Source organism: Oratosquilla oratoria, chromosome 12, assembly GCF_046742065.1.
Source record: "Oratosquilla oratoria isolate Oo_2021 chromosome 12, ASM4674206v1, whole genome shotgun sequence".
NCBI classification, from domain to species: domain Eukaryota; kingdom Metazoa; phylum Arthropoda; class Malacostraca; order Stomatopoda; family Squillidae; genus Oratosquilla; species Oratosquilla oratoria.
This window is the reverse complement of record NC_134788.1, coordinates 67,072,455-67,094,592: the sequence shown is the minus strand read 5'-3', so window position 1 is coordinate 67,094,592 and position 22,138 is coordinate 67,072,455. Positions and strand designations below refer to the sequence as shown.

The 22,138-nt window shown below is 43.6% G+C and overlaps 2 protein-coding genes across 3 annotated transcripts in view; both read left to right on the top strand.

Moving 5' to 3' along the window:
* The window catches only part of LOC143031966 (BTB/POZ domain-containing protein 6-like), a 77,519-nt gene extending 56,977 nt beyond the window's left edge, over nucleotides 1-20,542 (top strand). For both annotated transcript variants that reach the window (XM_076196368.1, XM_076196369.1), the window contains exons 5-6: nucleotides 18,086-18,225; nucleotides 18,374-20,542. In XM_076196368.1, the coding sequence (XP_076052483.1) occupies nucleotides 18,086-18,225; nucleotides 18,374-19,046 (813 nt within the window). In that variant the 3' untranslated portion in view covers nucleotides 19,047-20,542. The remainder of the gene's footprint in view (nucleotides 1-18,085; nucleotides 18,226-18,373) is intronic.
* Nucleotides 1,159-6,630, top strand: LOC143031965 (uncharacterized). The gene is made up of 2 exons (XM_076196367.1): nucleotides 1,159-2,000; nucleotides 6,329-6,630. Exons 1-2 carry the CDS (start codon nucleotides 1,859-1,861, stop codon nucleotides 6,628-6,630), a joined length of 444 nt encoding a protein of 147 aa, XP_076052482.1. The 5' UTR covers nucleotides 1,159-1,858.
* Nucleotides 20,543-22,138: the final 1,596 nt, after the last annotated feature.

The window sequence follows — 22,138 nt, the reverse complement described above, 5'->3', positions numbered from 1 at the left end:
CCAAGCCCTCAGTAAGGGTAGGGCCAACAATTTTAAAACTTCCGTCCCCTCAAGTTTTCACCGCTCTTTTAAGGACATTTTAAAAATTCCATTCAATAATACCATCAGTTCTTCTACTAAGTTGTTTCCTCATGAACTTCTCACTATTGCCTATCACTATCCTAACACCGTGCGTAAGCAAATTGTGAACGTTCAACAAAAACCGAAGGAAGTTGAGTCACCTGGTGTTTATTGTTTGCCCTGCAAAGATTGTGATTTGGTTTACTTGGGTCAAACCGGGAGAGACTTGAACACTAGATTGGCAGAACATAAAAGGTCAATTAGGTATGGGCAAGAAAACTCGGCTGTATTTCTTCATGTCAAAAATAAGAATCATTCTTTCGATTGGGGTAAGGCCAGATTAGTGTTCAAGTCCCACTGTGGTTTCAGGAGGAAAATAGTTGAATCAGCATTAATTGAGGAATGCCCTAATATTAATATTTCTAAAGGGCAGTGGACATCTGACATTATTTCACGCGCGGCAGTTAACAAGTTGGTACGGACATTACAACCTCCCCCCTCCTTCCTCCGCCACCCCAGTTTGCCCCGCACCTGAGTGAGGTCATCTGTCCACATCTCTTCCTCTCTGTAGCTTATAAGTCCACTCTGTACTCTACTCTATGTACTTTCCTGAAGAGGGCTACAGTTGATAGCCGAAATATAGGATTCTTCTTTATTCAAAGTTTATTTTCTCCGACTGTGGTTTCCTGTTTGTCATTTACAAATGTGCTACTACATTTCTGTTTAGTATAAATATATATATATATATATATATATATATATATATATATATATGTATATATATATACATACATACATATTTGAGAACCCTACCAAGTTCCAGCGCCTTCAAAAAGATCCATGTGAAAGTCTAAAGAAAAAGATCAACGCTCTCATCCAGGAAGCAAATAGGAGCTCAAATTTTTTTCAATAAAGTGATTGGAGATTTTAAGCCTGGCTACTGTTATGGGACAGTAAAAACCCATAAACCTGGGAATCCTCTCAGGCCCATCATAGCACAGGTCTCAACTCCTACCTATTCTGTTGCTAAAGCACTTAATCGTTTCTTGTCTCCATATGTGCCCACAGGCCGTACTGTCTCCTCCGCTGCTGAGTTCATCGACTTGTTACGGACGGCACCACCCTGTCAAGACATTGCTTCCCTCGATGCTGAGTCGTTATTTACCCATATCCCTGTAGATGAGACCATCAGCTACATTCTGGACCGAGTCTACCGAAGTGACCTTCCTGCTCTCAACATTCAAGAATACGTGTTGAAAGCGATGTTGGAGACCTGTACGAAAGAGGCCCCTTTTCTCTCCCACAGAGGGGAACTCTTCAAACAAGTTGATGGTGTGGCAATGGGGTCCCCTCTTGGGGTCTTATTTGCAAATACGTACATGACTCATGTGGAGGAGAAGGTTTTCTGGCATCATCCACCCCCGGAGTCTATACCCAATACATCGATGACATCTTCATCACCACCTCTAACCACGAAGATGCCAACAGCTTGATGATGGCCCTCCAGAGTAATTCCTGTCTTACCTCTACCTGCAAACGCTGTGGTCAATGACGTTTTCCCTTCCTTTACTTAGACATCACCAAAGATGAGGTTGGTTTCAGAACGAAGGTCTACACCAAAGCTACTAATGTGGGAAGGTGTCTCAATGCCTGTGGTGAATGCCCTACAGCCTACAAGCAGTCTGTAGCTGCAGCATATATCAACAGGACCCTAACCCACTGCAGTAGCTGGATAGAGACCCACCGTGAGTTTGACTGTATCCGCCTACTTCTTACGAATAACGGATATCCTGATCACATGATAGAAGGACTCATCAAAAAGAAACTTGAACAATACACCGCTCCCACCCAGACTCCAGACTCCCCGGGCCACAAGATTATCATCTACCAACGAAACAATTACCACGATCATTACAAAGAAGAATGTGATGCCATTAAAGGTATCATAAAAAGAGGAGTCACCCCCACTGATGCAACAACTACCATCGCTTTAAGAATTTACTGCAAACAAACCTCACTAGATCCTTGGTTATGAGGAATAACACTGCCCCTAAGACCCCATTCGAGGCCTCTTACTTCTTACTTCAGCTCCCAGTGGTAGGCATTATGCCTGTCAGTGGTCCCAGCATGTTCCTCCATCGGGCTCTATCATGGAAGGCCCCTTCCTCCCTCAGAGTTTCGATGTTGGGCAAGTCATGTCTGCTGAGGGCTTCAACATTTTCTTTCCATCTCTTTCTCTGTCTTCCTCTTGGCCTTCTTCCATCTGGCATCCACTCCCAGCATCCCCTTGGAATTCTTTCTTCATCCATTCTTTCTAAATGTCAATAGGTTCGAACGGTAATACTTGGGAAATTTGGGAAGGCTAGAGGGAAACACACGTCAACACCAACTAAGATGTGTTTATCCGGAATAACTCAGTAGCTAAATAGTTTAACACAATATAATCATATAAATTTGTACTTTCCTGAGTGGGGAGAGGGACTGAAGTGTCCTGCTTGGGTAGGCAGATGGGTCTCTCCTGGTCTGTCACTGTTGGCGACCAGTGGTAGAGTAATCTCCAAGTTACCACCATGCCCTCCTCTGTAGATCTGGGAGGGTGAGGGAGAGTGAGGGAGGGGTAACTGCGCATGTGCACAGCAGTGGTGACCACGAATAGTTCGGCCCAGTTGGCAGCCCTGGGAGGTAAAGAATGACCTCACGCTACTCTGGCGTGGGTCAGGTGCTGACCGCGCCGGTCCAGCTCCAGCTTCCATCTCGGTTGAGACACATGGTCAGCGGGCGAAATGTCCACGCTGTCACTAAATGTCCTAACCATCTTAACTGGGCAGCATCTATTTTGCATAGTATGGAACAGGTGAGCAAAACTCACCTGTGTGTGTGAGCAAAATTTGACGCAGCCCGAAGAGATTTCTCCCCGTCTTCTTCTTTTATGCATGGGGGGACGGAGAGGGGGGGTCGCTGATTTAATGAAGCGGCCTTGCTGTGGATGTGCTCTGTCTTGCGACACTGCTTCTGACCCAGGGCAGTGGACAAGGTGCAGGGATGACCCGTCATCCAGGAGGTGCTAAGATAGGAGGGAGGGTGGAGGGGTGTGGAGTGTATTCAGGGATGGAATGGGTGGGAATGATTTTATGCCTTTTCCTTTTTGGCTACCTTCCTTGTAAGGGGGGAAAAGCCTTGGTATATGTATGTATGGAACATATGCCAATGCTTTTCCTTATATCTTCGTATTTTAGTTTATCTCTCCACATCTTTCCAGCTATTGATCTTAATGGTCTCATTTCTGCTTCCTGAATCCTGCTTATGTCTACTTTTGTCATTACCCAACTTCCTGAACTGTGTGTTAGGGTAGGAGACAAGACAGTATTGAAAATAATCCTTTTCACTTCTAAAGGTACATGTTTTTCCTTTATTATTGGCCAGATAGCTCCAACATTTGCACTAAATTTATTTATTCTTCCTGAAATATCCCTCTTATTTCCACCCTCCTTTGTGAGTACACTTCCAAGATATATGAAGATTTTTGTATTATTTACCATCTTATTTCCTATGGTGATGCTCAACTCATGTTGTTCTCTTCTGCTAACAGTCAGTATCTCTTTCTTTTCTACATTCATTTTCATGCCTTTCCTTATAAAGCACTCATTCCACCTTTTTGTATCTTCTTCAATCTTTTCCCTATCTGTGCTCCATTCAGCTATATCATCTGCATAAGCCTTTATTCTGTTCTTATAGTTTTCTTTTTTACCTTTAATATCTTCTATTACAGTTTCCGTATATGCTATAAAAAGCAGAGGGGATAACACACTTCCTTGTTTAACCCCTGTTTCTACAGGGAACCACTTTTCTGCCCCCTTTAATGTACTAACACTTCGTACACAGGGGTAATACAAACTTTTTATAGCTTTCTTTAGATGTCCCTTGATACCATACCTCTCCTCCATACAACTCCATACCTTTTCATGAGGTATTGAATCAAAAGCCTTCTGTAGATCAATAAAAGCAATGTATAGGTTTTGGTTATACTCCCATGCCTTCTCTATCACCATCCTTAGTCCATTACTGATCTATTACTTCTGTAACCATGCTGCTCCTCTCCTAATAATGGTTCCACTAGGTCTCTTACTCTTCTCTCAATTATTCGCTCATATAGCTTTGTGATGTGGGGTATGAGGGAAATCCCTCTATAGTTGTTACAATTTCCAGCATCACCTCTACCTTTGAAAATTGGGACTATTAGGGTTTTACCCCACTCCTCTGGTATTGTTCCTTCTCTATAGATCTTATGAGCTTCAATATATTTTACTGTACAACATTTCCTCCTTCCTTTATTAGCTCAATTGATATTTCATCTACTCCTGGTTTTTTGGAATTCTTCATTTCTTTCAATGCCCATTTAAATTCTTTTTCTGTGATTTCATCATGTTCTTCTCCATCTAAATCTTCCTCCATCTCTTGCCATTGTTCCTCATTTCCTGCATTTAGGAGCTCTTGGAAGTATTCTGTCCATCTGTTGTCTATCTCATCCTGATCTGTAAGAACATTCACCTTTAGGTCTTTGATGTTATATTGTTTTGCCTTGCTTTTTCTATATGACTTTGCTATACCATATGATAACTTTTTTCCTTTCTGCAAATCCTCTGGCAATCTCTCTCCCAGATCTTTACATGTCTCGGTCTTTGCTTGATCTTTTGCAAGATTTGTTTCTTTCCTTGCCAGTACATATTCTGCTTGGCTTTCAGGTGTTCATCTTCTTAGGCATTTTCTTAACTTTAAAGTTTTGTTTTTTACTGCCTGTTTAACCTCCTCATTCCACCAAGGTGTGTGTCTTTTTGTATTTCCTCCAATCCATTCTACCCCTAAAGTTTCTTCTGCTACTTCACTGATTGTTTCTTTCAAAATGTCCCATCTTTCTTTTTCCTCATCATTTTGCTTCTCAAAGTTTAGTTTTATAAGCATTCTTTTTATCTTCCTCTTGCAAACTTTTTGTTTTAATTACTTTTCTTCTACATTGCCGTGGTTTTACCTTACCAATCTTAAGATCGGCCACTAGTAACCTATGGTCTGAATCTAAACTCACTCCTGGTATTACCTTTATATTGGTGAAAATTCTTCTGTCTGAACATATTATGTATTTGATCATTGATTTTTGATCAAACTGTTTTGTATTTTGATTCCATCTATATCTATTGAATTTATGTTCCTCTTTATGTTGATAAAAACTGGTCATTATTTTCAAATCATTTCTCATGCAGTAATCTATCAGTTTTTCTCCTGAGTTTCTTGTCTCTTCTCCAAATGTCCCTATTATATTTTCTATTCCTTCTCTTTCCTTTCCTACTCTAGCATTAAAATCACCAATTAAGAGTCCTATATCGCCATCTAGAATATCATATTCTTCCTCTAAAAGATCTAGGAAATTTTCTTTTTCATCTTCAGGACATCCCTGTTGTGGTGCATACACTTGATATATATATATATATATATATATATTGTACTTTCTTCCTTTTATTTGTATTGTACACTTCATTTGTCTTTCATTGATCAATTTCACTTCTTGAATATACTGTGTCAGTCTTGGTCCCACTATCATAGCTACCCCGTGCCTTCTCCCTCTCTCTTCTGATCCACAGTACAATAAGGTATATCCCCCTCTGAGGTCTCTTTCTTCATCTTTTCCCCAATGTCTTGTCTCTGCTATTCCTATAATGTCTATCTTTCATTCATCATCTCCAAGATTTCTTCTTCTTTGGCTCTATATGTTGCGATGTTAATCATTGCAAGTCTTACTTTGTGGAGTGTCTTGTGCGAATTTCCTTTACGTTTCCAATTTCGTTTACCAAACAGCCATCTGGATTTCAAGGCTGGTCATGGAGTTTCATGAGCAGAAGACTTTTTACGCTACCGGCTAGCTAGGCCAGTCGTAGCACTCCTCCTCCTATCTCATCCGGGCTTGGGGACTCTACTAATGTTATTTATAAGTTTACCTGTCAGGAGAGCCACTGTGACAGCTCCAACACTTACATTGGTACAACCTCCACCACTTTAAGAAGATGCCTCCAATGCCACCGTAACCAAGGATCCATCTTTCAATATTACATTGATAATCATGAAAAAAAGCCGCCCCTTCATAAATTAATTGACTCTACTACCATTCTCCACAGAGAGTCCAACCATAGACGTATGTAAATCACAGAAGCCGTAGCTTTCACTTCCCATCACCCTAACATCAATGTACAACTTTCATCTGATTTTATTCTTCCTTCAGCTCGCCCCCAGGAGCAGCTTTCCCTTCAGCATTTGCGAGACCTTTCGCCAAGCCACCATGAACACCAGCCAGTATCACCAGACACCAGAAGGCGAACCAGAGCCTCCTCTCATCGCCCAAGATCACGGGAGGAACCCTGCAGCCAATCAGAATCCAGCATTCTACCCGAGCTGGGTCAATTGAACTGTGAGGCAGCTCGAGTTTCTTCCCACTACCCGGGATCAGATGAATTATCCCCCGGGCCAATCAGAGCCCAGCATTCCACCTGGACCGAGTTAGCTGAGCCTAGCCATCTTCTCTGAGAGATTAGAGAGATTCGGAACGAAGAACATCCACGCTGGATAGATTATCACGTTGCTTACGCCCTGTATGCCGTCACTCACCCTAGGCTCTAGCTCTGTTTGACGTGCTATCACCGCCCAAAAATCGGAAAGTACTGCTACCCGAGGCAATTCCTTCTTCTTGTGGAATTCGCTCTGGCAGGATTATGCCCCAGATAACTCTCCTTGTACGATCGGTATAGCCCGTGTTTTTTTTTTTTTTTTTTTTTTTTTTTTAATTGCCTTTACGACGGGAGAGGGGGGAACCCCGACAAGAAGACAAGCCCGGTCTCGCACGTCTAGGTGCACTCGGGCCTCGTATTCGTTTGACTGCTTGCGAGGTAGACAGGTTTCGACATAGCACCAACGCGTTAGTAAACGCCCGCGCTCCCCCGGCCCCTTAGATTTACGTGTTTTTTTCACGAGTTTTCTTAGCGCTCACAACAACTTAGCGTTATCAGTACCGCCATGGCGGGTACTGATAACATTGCAGGCGTGACCAAACGAAGGCGTTGCGCTCCAGTTTCTGAGCGTTCATCCGATGATGAAGCTGCTGTGGTGGTGGCCCCTCCTCATAGCAAGGGTGGCAAGCTCCCCACCTTCAAAGTCGTACCCTCAGCAGGATACGACACTGCATTTGAGGTGGTGAGAGCTTTGGAGAAAGGCCCCCTCCATGGAAAGCTGATATCCCTCCGTCCCCTTGGCGATGGTAACTTGCTACTGCTACATAGCAGTTACCAACTCGTGGAGGAGCTGGAGGCGATAAAATCATTGAATGGTAAGCCTCTGAATCTGGAGCGGCTTAACCCAGAGGACAAGAAACATCGACTCGTGGTACACGATTACCCGACCTCGTATATGACTGGGGCTATTGAGGACCACGCTCAGGTAATTAATCGGTGCCACGAGAATGCGCCGCTGGGATAAGAAGCCCACACGCCAGGTACTCATTGCCATCAAAGGCGAACCATTTAACAAGATTGACCTGGGGATATATGGCAGGTATGATGTACGAACGTACATCCCTGATCCACTCCGTTGCTTCAGATGTCAGCGCTATGGTCATCACCAGGCGCGGTGCACTTCGAAGCAACCCAAATGCGGTATTTGCAGCATGCCTCATGCCACTGAGGCTTGTCTTAACAAGTTCAAGGCTGGCACTGAGACTGTTGCCAAATGCCCCAATTGTAGCAAGAAGCAATACGCCTGGAATACCTCGTGCGCAGTGCGTCAAGTCCAGGCCATTGCCTGTAAGGAAAAGGCAGAGAAGCAACAGGACTTCATACCTGCCCCCCCCCCCAGGAACATTTGTATGGGGCAGCAGGAAGCACTCTCCCACCACCGTAACACAGACACCTACGCCCAGTGCTCCTGATTTGAACAATCAAGAGCACTTTCCCGCACTTAAAACAGCTCCCACACACACATCCACAAGAAAACAGACATACATACATACATATACCAAGGCTTTTTTTTTCCTTACAAGGGAGGTAGCCGAAAAGGAAAAGGCATAAAAATCATTCCCAACCATTCCATCCCTGAATACACTCCACATCCCTCCACCCTCCCTCTTATCTTAGCACCTCCTGGATGACAGGTCATCCCTGCACCTTGTCCACTGCCCTGGGTCAGAAGCAGTGTCGCAAGACACAGCACATCCACAGCAAGGCCGCTTCATTAAATCGGCGAACCCCCCTCTCCGTCTCCCATTGCATAAAAGGAGAAGACGGGGAGAAATCCCCTCGGGCTGCGTCAAATATTGCTCACACATACTACCTCACCCCCCATCCCCCCGGCCATTCCACCTCATGCTTCACATCATCCATACACAACCATTCTCCATTCACCCCTGTCTTCTGTCCTCTCCCGTCCTTCCTCAACCGACATTCCCCTCTTCTTCAAAGCCCCCTTCACCCCATCCATCCACCTCATCCTAGGACGTCCTCTCATGTTCACTCCCTCCACATCTGCCTTCCATACCTCTTTTACTAGTCTTTCTTCACTCATTCTTCCCATGTGTCCAAACCATCCTAACGTTCTTATATAAACCCTATCTCCCAACTCCCTTTCCACCGCTGTTCTCCTCCTCACCTCCTCATTTCTCACTCTAGCCTAGTAACCCCCATCATACTTCTCAGACACCTCATCTCAAACACATTCAAACTCCTTCTCTCTTCCTCTCTTATGTTCCATGTTTCTGCCCCGTACAGTGCTGTTGGCACAATCACTCCTTCATACAGTCTCCTCTTAGCATCCATTCCTAAATGTCTGTTCCTCATTACACTCTTTAATCCACCAAGGCATTTACTCGCTTCTCTCAATCTACATTCTACCTCCACCTTTTCTCCACCTTTTCCTCCCACATTTGCACCCAAGTATCTGAAACTATCCACTTCCTCCAGTCACTCTCCTTAATGCTCACTTCCAGTCTACTGCCACTTTCACCCCTTGTACATCTCATCACCTTACTTTTACCCACATTTATCTTTAGCTTTCTTCTATCACATACTCTCCCAAACTCTGTCACCAACTTTCTCAATCCCTCCTCTGATTCTGCCACAAGCGCAGTGTCGTCCGCAAAGAACAGCTGGCTCACCTCCCACTTTTCTCCATTCTCTTTAACCATCTCCAATCCCTGACCCACTACCCTTGCATTTACCTCTCGCACTACCCCATACATGTATAAGTTGAACAGCCAGGGCACATAACGCATCCTTGGCGAAGTCCCACCTTTACCTCGAACCACTCTCTCTCCATTTCTAATCCTGACACAAGCTCTACTACTCTCATAAAGTATCTTGACAGCTCCCAGTAGCTGTCCTGTACCATTTCTCTTAGCATTCTTTTTCCGTGTTGGGGTAATTCCCTGTGGTGGGGGAAAAGAATACTGCCACCAAGTATTCCCACTTGGATCGTAAGAGGCGAGAAGAAAGGGACGGGGATTGGGACTAGGCATCCTTCTCTTTGTAGCCCCACAGGGGACATTCCTAAAAGAAAAAGCAAAGGCATAAGAGGGTCTGGGAGTTTTCGGACCAGCACCCTAAGGTTTGGGTCTTTTGATGTGCGTGGATGTGGTGCAGATGAGAGTAAAAGGGAAGAGATAGGTAGTATGTTTGTGAGAAGAAAACTGGATGTGTTGGCTTTGAGTGAAACTAAGTTGAAAGGGAAGGGTGAGTGTAAGTGGGAGTTTATCAGGAGTGAAGAGAGAGGGAGGGAAGGGGTGGCTATTTTAGTAAATGAAGAGATGGGTAAACGTGTAGTGGAGTGGAAGGAGATTTCCTCAAGGATAATGTGGATGAAGGTGAAACTGCGAAAGGAGATGTGGGTCTTTGTAAGTGCATATGGGCCTGGCAGTGAGAAGAGTGTAGAAGAAAGGGAGGCCTTTTGGATAGACTTAAATGAGTGCATAGAGGATTTAGGGAGAAATGTCAATGTAATAGTACTGGGAGACCTTAATGCTAGGGTGGGAAATAGTCCAATTGATGGAGTGGTTGGGAAATGTGGAGTTCCAGAAAAGAATCGTAGTGGAGAGTTGATTGTGGAAATGTGTCTAGAGAGTTGATGATAGCAAATACAGTTTCAGAAGAAAGTCAAGCATAAGTACACATGGGAGAGGGTGGTAGATAGAGCGCTAATGGATTATGTAGTGGTAAATAGGATTATGATAGGAAGAGTTAAGGATGTACATGTGCTAAGGGGAGAGGGTGGGGGGAATATCAGATCATTTTTTGGTGGAAGGTAAGTTGAGAGTGGAGGATAGATGGAGAAAGACGAAAGGGACAAAAGGTAGGGAGGTGCTTAGAGTGAACTTTTTAAATGAAAAGGAGAAGGAGTACAAGAAGAAGCTGAAGGAGGAGTGGGAGGGAGTGAAGGATAGAGTGGAACTAGGTGTGGAGGAGGAATGGGGATGGTTCAAGGATAGAGTCACAAAGTGTGCAAGGATGGTGTGTGGAACAAGAAGGACAGGAGAAAGTAGAAGGAAAGGTAGTGAATGGTGGGATGAGGAAATAAAGAAGGTTGTAGAAGAGAAGAAGCGAGCTTTCACACTTTGGTTACAAAATAGGACGAGGGAGTCATGTGAGAGGTACAAAGAAGAGAGAAGTAAAGCAAAAGGTAAAGATGGTAAAGAGGAGAGCAGATATGAAATGGGGTAGGAGTATGACATAAAAATTTGAAAGTAATAAAAAGATGTTTTGGAAAGAAATTAGAGGAAGAGGAGGCGAATCAAGTAGAGAAGAAAAGGTAAAAGGTGCAGATGGAGAGATGATGATGGAAGAGAAGGCAGTGAGGGGAAGATGGGCAGAATATTTTAGGGAGTTGCTAAATGTGAAGGAGGATAGGGAGGGAAAGATAGCTGCAGTGGGAAATGCTAAGAAAATGAGAGTGATGAGTGAGGAAAATGGAGAAATAAGGAAGGATGAAGTGAAGGCAGCTGTTAAGATGATGAAAGCAGGTAAGGCACCTGGTCTGGATGGATGCCATGCAGAATGTCTAAAAAAGGAGGTACAGTGATGGTGGACTGGCTGGTGAGGTTATTTAATGTTTGCTGGAGAGAAGGTAGAGTGCCGGAGGACTGGAGGAGTGCCTGTATAGTTCCTCTTTACAAGGGAAAAGGGGACAAGTGTGAATGTAGTAGTTTCAGAGGGATTAGCTTGTTAAGTGTAGTTGGGAAGGCTTATGGGAGGATCTTGATTGAGATGATTAGGAGAGGAACAGAGGGAGTAATTGGTGAGGAACAGTGTGGATTTAGGACGGGTAGAGGTTGTGTAGATCAGATCTTTGTGGTAAGACAGATATGTGAGAGAGCTATAGGAAAGGGGAAGGATGTTTTTTTGGGCTTTTATGGGTCTGGAAAAGGCTTACGATAGGGTAGACAGAAGGGCACTGGGAGGTTATGCAGATATACGGGATAGGAGAAAACAGCTCCAAAAAAGCAACTGCGCCTAAACCCACGCCCACCCCTAAACCCAGACCCACGCCCCCAGTACCTACCCCACGAGCACAGGAGTGGCAGGCTCCTCCACCTCAGTATCCATCTGATGTCATCCCCCTGCGGGAGGATGATATCGAACTGATTGTGACTGGTGTAGTCTCTGGAATCGCAACTATCCTAGGGGAAAGTGACCCAGAGAAGACACTAGCCATGGTAGATACGGCCGTCAATTACGTGCTCAAGCTCCTAAAAGAGAAAAGGAACCCGTCCAAGAACCCTAGGCGAAAGGAGATAACTCCCTCCCCCTCTACCTCCTCATCTCCCGCCTCCTCCCCTGCCTCTACCTCCTCCTCATCCCCTTCCACTTCCCCCAAGCCCGCCACACCCACTTTCACGATTGGAAAAGCGCCCACAACAGCAAAGACGAGGAAAAAGCCTTCTGCCAAGCCTCAACACCGTGTATGTACCCTGCGGCATGAAGACTCCTCTTCTGATGAGGAGGAAAATGCACCCACTGTTCAAAAGTCGCAACCCATCTTGTCTTCTGACCGGGGAGGACAAGATGAAGTCATGGAATTAGACAGGGAAGAACATCGCCCTGTTCAATAATCACTTAAGGTTGCTACAGTGGAACATAAACGGGTTCCGCAGCAGAAGCTCGTATCTCACTACTAGGGGGTGCATGATCTTAGTCAAATCATCCATCCCCTGCAGTGAGATCATGGACCCTGTATCATGTGGAGATGGTGTAGAAGTTCTTGCGGTTCGACTCCATCGAGCCCATGAAACGTACACCATCTATAACATATACAGGGGCCATAGAGCGGAACTGGACCTTGGAGAAGTGTGTGCTCTTGCTGCGGACAGGCTCCTCATCATAGGAGGGGACTTCAACGCCCATCATAATATCTTGATGTCGCCCTAAAGGCCCAGTGTCGCTGGGCACCACTTAAATTGCGTATTAGATGAATGCCCTGACATTGCGTTGTTGAATGATGGTAATCCGACGCACGTGCAAGGTGGACGACTTGATCTGACCTTGGCGACGGCCACTCTCCTCCCTAGGGTAACCTGGGAGGTGCATCCTATTGTCACTAGTGATCACTTCGGTGCCTCTGTGCACATACGGGATGCACCACCCATACCAGCTGTATTACCTGTTCCCAGGTGGAAGACTGCTTTGGCAAACTGGCCGGCCTTTGAGAGATCTGTTGAAGAATGGGCAGCGTCCTACGTTCCACCACAGGACGTGGAAACGTTAGAAGCTGACTTTTCTGCAGCCTTTCAGGTGGCTACCAACAGAACCATCCCAAAGACTCGCCAGTCCCCCAGGGAGCATAAGAACAGTTGGTATTATATCCCCGAGGTGAGAGAGGCCAACCATCGGGTGAACATGCTTAGGCGTGTTTTCCGACGGCGCCGAACTCAGACCAATTTGGCCAACTTGCAATTCGTGACGCTCATGTCATAGCTGCAGATGCCAGAAGAGCTAAATTTCTTGAATGGTGTGAGGGCTTTAACGCTCACACCTCCCTAGCAGAGCTGTGGTCCAAGCTCCGTAAAGCTACTGGCAGGACTCAACCGCGACGCACTCATCATGCCCGTGATGCTGAGGCGCAGCGGCTGGTGCAGGAGTTCGTCTCTCGCTCCAGCAGCACCTTACTCCCGCAGTGTGTTCAAGACACATTGCAGGACCTCCAAGGAGTGAGGCGCCATAGTACTGAGGACATGATGAGTCGGTCGGATGATACTGACGCTAGCTTTACGCTTCAGGAGCTACGGGTCACACACAGGACCAGCTCAGACACGGCACCTGGAGAGGACCTTGTCACCTATTCCATGCTGACCCATCTTGGGTCAGCTGGTGATGAGGCACTTATAAGGGGGATAAACGCGTCTTGGAGGACTGGCAAGCAACCAACAGCCTGGAAGACGGCAATCATAACGCCAATTTCAAAGCCAAAAGAACCTATTGCTTATCGCCCCATCAGCCTGACAAGCTGCATGGGGAAGACAGCGGAGAGGATGGTGCTAAACAGGCTGCTGTGGAAACTGGGCCCAATGCATGAGCATATACATGCTTACTGTAAGGGCACTGGCACAGCAAATATTATAGCAACACTCCTCAATGCTGTCAGTGGCACACCGTCCATCGTGGTCTTTTTGGATTTGGAAAAGGCGTTTGAGCTGGCCAGCCCACTTGTGATATTAGACACCCTTGCTCGCAAGGGCGTAGAAGGCAAGCTGCTTTCTTGGATTGCTGACTATCTCAGTCACCGGTCAGCGAAAGTAAGATTTCAGGGTCACGCATCAGAGGCCAGAATGCTGGACAATGGCACTCCACAGGAGGGGGTCCTCAGCCCTACTCTGTTCAATGTGCTCGTCTCCAACATTCTGGAACTACCTCTACCCAATGGGTGCAAGGTTATCTGCCACGCAGATGACCTTGCGCTTATAATTACTGGGAAGCGGCAGTGCTTCAACAGAGCCCAGCGCTGTTTAACCCATTCAACTCCAATGACAAGATGTCTTGTCATTTGGTCAAATAAAACAAAAAATCATAATAAAACAACAAAATGTTTGATAATCAAACAGCACCAGAAAAATATGACGTCATCAGTCCTCCTCGAGGAGGACTGATGACGTCATATTTTTCTGGTGCTGTTTGATCATCAAACATTTTGTTGTTTTATTATGATTTTTTGTTTTATTTGACCAAATGACAAGACATCTTGTCATCGGAGTTGAATGGGTTAAGCACTGTGGCAACGGAATGTTGCAGGTTAGGGTTAAAGATCTCCCCTACCGAGTCGAAGGCCTCTCCATCCAGGGCCTCAGGCTGGACTGGGTCCACCAGTTTCAGTACCTGGGGGTCTGGATTGATAGGTTGCTCTCCTTTCAGAAGGAACTGGCCTATCTCAAGGAGAGGCTGAAGGCGAGAACCACAGTCATGAAGGCAATGACGGGGAAGGTACTTGGTGCCACGCACCAGGTCCTTCGCACATTCTATGTGTAAGCAGTCCGCAGTTTCTTGGACTACGCTGCCCCAGCTTTCATACCTGTGGCGACTGCTAAGCTTGAAGCCCTCGAGCCTTGCCAAAATGAAGCAGCAAGGATTATCCTGGGAGCTCAACCTTGGAATAAGATTGTTAACCTCCAAATGGAGGCTTCATTGCCTTCATTAACATCACGGGTCAGAAGGCTGGAGGTCGACTTTCTTGCCAAGATAGTCCAGAGCCCCAGGATAACTGAGCTGAGTCAGAGCCTTGTGATAGCTCTGGGACGGGTGGATAATCTTATCCACTCCGGTACCTGGCTATCACAGGTGACTGGGCTCCTGGACTCCTTCAGGCTCACCAGTGCTCTCCTTGAGAAGGGTAGGGACTCTCCTCACCCAGAGTTCAAATCCCCATCGCCATGGCTGTCGATACCTGGAACCTTCGCTGTCACAAAGCTTCCCAGTAAGAAGAAGTTATGTGTTCAGGAAGAGTACGAGCGCAGGCCCTACAAGGTTTCCGCGCACTGTCGGAACCTGGAATGGCCGTCTATTATACGGATGGCTCCGTAGACCCCAACAGGGCCCGTAGTGCGGGGGCTGCTTTTGTGACGGATGGTTTGACCTTCGGCAGGAGAGTATCTGATCATGCGTCCACTGTCCAAGTTGAGGCCATTGCGGTCCAAGGAACGTTAGAGCATGCTCTAATATCTCGAGCTGGTCCTGTGGTGATCCACATGGATTCACAGTCTTTGCTAGGCAGTTTAGATTCAACACAGCCCAGCGACAATGTACGCCTACTGACCTCCATCCTAGCACTCCTGCTGAAGCTACATCAGCAAGGCAGGAGTGTTACGCTCAACTGGGTGCCGAGCCATGTAGGCGTCCCAGGTAATGAGCTAGCCGACGCCGCAGCAGAAGCGGCGCGCCGAAGACCCGAACTCGATGTTGTCGTCCCTCTCAGCAGAAATCAGTTGCGCATACGCACCAGGGCTCTTAACCAGGTACAACGGTTCCTTCAGCACAGGCTGGAGGCAGATGTGTCAGAAAGGGCGAGGTGGTACAGGACAGTCACAGACTACGAGCCCCTTGTACTTCCACACCAAAAAAAGTGGAAACTCTGCTCTTCAGTCTGCGACTGGAGGACCGTTGTTGCTGGCATATCAAGAACAACCCGACAGCAGGAGAAAAAAGATGCCGTCACTGCAGCCACCCAGAAGCCACCCTAGACCACTACCTCAAGAACTGCCCAGCAACTGCTTTTCTGAGGAGAGGGTCTCCGACAACATCTGAGGGTCTTGTGCGCCGCCTATGCAGCCACTTAACCCATTCAACTCCGATGACAAGATGTCTTGTCATTTGGTCAAATAAAAAAAAAAATCATAAAACACCAAAATGTTTGATCAAACACCAGAAAAATATGACGTCAATCCTCGCTTCGCTCGCAGCGAAGCGAGGATTGACGTCATATTTTTCTGGTGTTTGATCAAACATTTTGGTGTTTTATGATTTTTTTTTTTATTTGACCAAATGACAAGACATCTTGTCATCGGAGTTGAATGGGTTAAGTGATTACGAACTGCGTCGGCTGGTGGAGTGACAGCCCCCCCCCTTTAAATTTTTATATTTCATATGTTACACCTGTTACTAGGATATAACGTTTACATTAGAAAGGGTGCATTCACAGTGATGTGCATACACATATAAGTATGCACATCTATAGTCACACCAGCGTAAGGAGTCCTTTGGGGGCGTGGCTTCATTGAATGCAGCAGTGACAAATCTAATCTATCAACTAATGCATTTTGAGTTTTAGAATATAAATATAATTGTATCGATTACTTAAATGTATACAATATACTTTATTTAAATAATATACTAGTAATATATTTAAAACATCCTATTACGTCAGTTAAAAAATAAGCTAGATAAGAATGTGGGTTAAGGGTTAAAGATAGGTATGGTTAGGTTAGGGATTATTCACGAACTTGCAGCAACGCACGGGTAATTGGCTAATATATATATATATATATATATATGTATGTATATATATATATAATATATATATACATAATATGCATATATATATGTATATATATATATATATATATATATGTATATATATATATATATATATATACATATATGTATGTATATATATATAATATATATATACATAATATGCATATATATATGTATATATATATGTATATATATATATAATAAGCTTAGTAACCATGTAGTAAGCGCTGAAACTATCAGTTGTTTTAAAAAACGATTAGACAACTTTATGGATGGGGATGACAGGTGGTGATGGATACGGAGCTGCCTAGTGTAGGCCTTATGGTCTTTTGCAGTCTCCTTTATTCTTATGTTCTTATAATTATATATATATATACATGTGTATATATATATATATAATATATGAATACATATATATATGTGTGTGTGTATATATGTATATATATATGTATGTATATATGTATATGTATGTATATATATATATATGTGTATATATATATATATGTATGTATGTATATATGTACATATGTATATATATATATATATTTATATATATATTTTTATATATATATATAATAAGCTTAGTAACCATGTAGTAAGCGCTGAAACTATCAGTTGTTTTAAAAAACGATTAGACAACTTCATGGATGGGGATGACAGGTGGTGATGGATACGGAGCTGCCTAGTGTAGGCCTTACGGTCTTTTGCAGTCTCCTTTATTCTTATGTTCTTATAATTATATATATATATACATGTGTATATGTATATATATATATATACATATGATATATGTATATATATAATATATGTATACATATATTTATATATATATATAATATATATATGTATATATATATATATATATATATGTATATATATATTGGAAATTGGTATGTTATAACACATAAAAGTTCACTATAAACCCACTATCGGAGAAATAATAACGGAAATAAAGGGAAACTGTATATTTCGACTACAATCTGTAGTCCTCTTCAGCATTCTGCTGAAGAGAACTACAGATAGTAGTGGAAATATACAGTTTCCCTTTATTTCCGTTATTATTTCTCCGATAGTGGGTTTATAGTGAACATATATATATATAAACATATATGTATGTATATATATTATATATATATATATGTATATATATTATATATATATATATATACATGTATACATATATATATATATATATGTATATATGTATTATATATATATATATATATATATATATATATATATATATATATATATATATATATATATATATATATATATATATATATTTCCCTTACCGTCACCATATCTTTCTCACTTTCTCCCTCTTTCCCTTCTTTCCTTTCCTCCGTTACCACTTTCTTAGTTTCTCTCCTCTCTTCTTTTCACCCTCGCCATGTTTCTCTCCCTCTCTCTTGTACAATTTGTTCCTCGTCTCTTCGACTCGTCAACGGTTGTAAAAACAAAGTATTTTGACTTTTGCTCTACAGATGCTGAATCGTGACCCTGACGCTGTCATGTCGTCTGAGACCGTATCTCAACTGAGCAAAGAAGCCGTGAGGGGTTTGCTAATGAACGACGACATCGACTTCTCTTCCGAGGCTGTCCCCTTCAATGGACTGATTGCCTGGTAAATACTTGTGCATGTTCTCTCGCTCTGTGGCCATTTCTCTTTTGTTTTCAACGTGATATGTAATGCAGCTGTGGTTAGATATTCGTCCATCGACCTCCGACATTAAGGCGTTCTGTGAGCGACACTGTGTCTCTTCTCGTTGCAGGGGAAGAGCCCAGCTAGGCCCGGAGGAGGAGCCGTCAGGGAGTGCAGTGCGCCAGAAGATCGGGGACCTGCTGAAGGAGGTGCGGTTCCTGGACATGTCCTGCGACGAGTTCGTCGACACCGTGTTCGGCACGGACGTGCTGACTCACACGGAGTGTTTCTACATCCTTTGGGCGATCAGGGGCGCCGACCTCTCGACCCTCCCAGAGGACACTCCTCTCAACCCTGGCAGGAGAGGCAGGGGGACAACGCTCAGGAAGGGGGAGGAACTTTCTCGTTGTGTACTGGACTTATCTGGTATTTGGAAGGATTACCCTGCGTCTACAGAACTCGTCTTGGTTGAAGATCTTTTGATTGATGCGGTGATTCAGATTCACTACATGCATATTTACTGTAGTGGCGATTTTCCGGGTGGCTGTGGTGGGGCACTTAAGATAATGGACGACAAAGGAAAAACGATAAGCTCAGCGACGTCTGAAGATGATGATTTCCTTTTCACGAAGCCAGCTGTCATTCGGAAGGATAAGAAATACAGAATTTTGTTTCGTCCCAAATTAAAGGTTAGTTTATATCGTGGGCACAAAGGAGGCGGTAGGAAGGTGGAGGATGCGAATCTTTCATGCTCACTGAGTCATTTCGTTCTCTTCGGTATTCGGGGGCCGATGAGCAATTAGTGTAGTATATGCTACTCATTATAACTTCTGGTAGCATTGTGTGTCACAAGTTTGGGGTTGTGACACACCGACTGTTTATTCCCAATTTCCCGACTATTTTCAAACCGTAGTAACCGAACACTTTCGTTCAAGAACCTAGCCGATATAGTAGACGTCACATTTTTGTCTCTTCGTCTCTTATCGTTTCCCTCTACTCTGTGGAATTACCGGAATTCTTAAAGCCTTTAGCAGCTGCTTTTTTTATATTTTCCTCTCCATTATTTTTATTGTTTGTTGCGCCAATTTGTCCGTCAGTTGTGGAGCCTTAACGAGTTTAATCCATTCAACTCCGATGACAAGATGTCTTGTCATTTGGTCAAATAAAACAAAAAATCATAAAACACCAAAATGTTTGATCAAACACCAGAAAAAATATGACGTCAGTCCTCGCTTCGCTGCGAGCGAAGCGAGGATTGACGTCATATTTTTTCTGGTGTTTGATCAAACATTTTGGTGTTTTATGATTTTTTGTTTTATTTGACCAAATGACAAGACATCTTGTCATCGGAGTTGAATGGGGTAAAGAATTATATATTCATAGGAAGTTTTCCCGCCCCTTTTGTTCTCTGTGCCCATCTATGTCTAGGTTCAGAGATATCACGAGTGTTTCAGTGATTGAGCTTGAAATATAACAACCTCGCTAATTTATTGCTTCGCCATGTAGTCGTAACAATATCATTGTGTTTAAGATTAGTATTTCAACCTGCGCACTGGCCACTTCTCATATAGGTTAAGTAATTAGGCTAGTTAGGATTTGTAATCCTCTCTCGTCTCCAGTGATTGTCTCAAAGGGGATTATTAGAGACGATTTAACTCCTACGGGGACACACTATACCCCATAACCTTCGGTAGCACTGATTTGAAATGAAGAAAATTGGCATCTGTAGTGTATTCACATTAACCCATTCAACTCCGATGACAAGATGTCTTGTCATTTGGTCAAATAAAACAAAAAATCATAATAAAACAACAAAATGTTTGATGATCAAACAGCACCAGAAAAATATGACGTCGTCAGTCCTCCTCGAGGAGGAGGACTGACGACGTCATATTTTTCTGGTGCTGTTTGATCATCAAACATTTTGTTGTTTTATTATGATTTTTTGTTTTATTTGACCAAATGACAAGACATCTTGTCATCGGAGTTGAATGGGTTAAATGAATGTTTAGGTTAATGGCGATATGCGCCTTTTGTTTTTGTTTTGTTAAATGTTGGATTCGCGCGCTTCTCGAAGCGCCATGATGTAAACAGAGTGTAAAATACGATCATTTTTATGACAGTTGCATGCAGGATTCGAACCCTGCATGCAGTGGTCTAAGGCTCTGCGAAGGTAATCTAAGGGTAGCTGAACACAGTGGGTTCGAATCCTGCATGCAACTGTCATAAAGATTATCGGATTGATGTCGCTGCTATTAGCGAATTTCTCTCATAGTGTGTAAAATACACAGTGCCGAAAGCCTATGTTTCCTTCTACCCTTCCGTGTGACAATGAACTGCAGAGAAACTGATTGGCACATCAGGAAAAGCCAATACATAACAATGGCGACGAGGGCCAAAGTGTTTTTTCTGGTGGTTTAGGCCGGAAAACAGTGATGAACGGTCATAATGCAGGGAAACTTTCAACTACGTGCGTCATAACGCCGGGGTAAGCTATGCTAAAGGTGACCACACAGAGTGTAGGTGCCTTTGCTTATTTTCTTTGCTTACTGTTACACAGCACCGGACATCACTTGTTTTCTCCTGCTTGAGAGGAGAAAGGGTTACGATTTTCTAAAGTGTCTGACAGTTTTCTAGCCACGAAGCTAGACCAGGGTGAAAGATGGCATCTTCAAACAAGATTGGGGCGTTTAACCCATAAAATCCGACGACCCCATCAAATCAATTCGTCTTATTGTGGTGCCGTCGATTGATTAGTGTTTAAACAAGAGCACCTCCAATGGGAGTGATCAGAGATACCCACATAAGGACGATTTGGGAAATAAGAAATCAAGGTATACGCTGCCACCACCCAATCGTCTATATGGATATATCTGACCATAAATGGAAACTGCTCCTTGTTATTCACGTCTGACTCTGTCCCCTTTCCCCAGGTCGTTCGGGGTTGGTTCTGGGTAGCGAAAAGGCCTATGCCCAAGTGGGGTAGTAAAAGAATATAAGTGAAGGTTTTCTATGTGTTAATTATTACACTGAAGCAAAAATATAGTAAGATACAAAAGTATATTGTGGTTTTCTCCAACTAGACAATCTATTGATCCTTATTGATATTTAATAACACTTTTTTTTTTTTTTTGCTTATGGGCATCATGAGTAAGGTCACAGGCACGTGGAAAAACGTAGTTGTTTACGCTCCAACCTTCCGGTCACTGTATCAGTCTACTTACAATATTTTGTCTACTTTCAACCCCGTATTCTTATTAGAGATCGATCACAGACAGAATTGTACTCTAAGGATTACACTCTCATAGCTAATGTATATATGCGTGACGCCGTCTAACTCCTTTCACGCAAAGTGTTTGTGGAGTACACTCCCTTAAACCCTTTTTCCCCCCCTGTTATCGGGATAATTCTTGGCATCAGACTCAAAACTTAATAATAATAATAATTATCTACCTACTATATCTGCACTATATCATTTAACTCATATATTGACATTTATTTTCATTAATCTTGCAGAACGTACCCATACCTGTTATCGGGATAGTTTTTGGCATCAGACTAAAATTTTAGCTGCGCACAAAAAAAAAAAAAAAAACGAGACGGCTGTGTTCATATCTATGGGTAAACTACTAACCTCCCCTGTTGTATTATTTTGTAAAACTTCATTTCGCTTCTCAACACAGCACCTAGCTGCTACAATCTCTCCCTAAAATATTTCTCTAGTGGAATCCTGAACTGAAAGTTGGGAATTTTTCCTATTACTCTTAAAATTAATGGTCCTAGTTTACGCCTCTGTGCGAACGTGTCAGTGACGTCACGGGTGGGCGGAGCTACGGTGCGCCCGCTATGTTCGAGAACATTCTAATGTCTCCAAGATTAGTTGAACCAAAATCAG

Coding starts and splice junctions, on each gene's coding strand:
- LOC143031965 (XM_076196367.1), top strand. CDS start 1,859: ATGATAGAAGGACTCATCAAAAAGAAACTTGAACAATACACCGCTCCC. Junction 2,001..6,328: donor AGAATGTGATGCCATTAAAG/GTATCATAAAAA, acceptor TTCTTCCTTCAG/CTCGCCCCCAGGAGCAGCTT.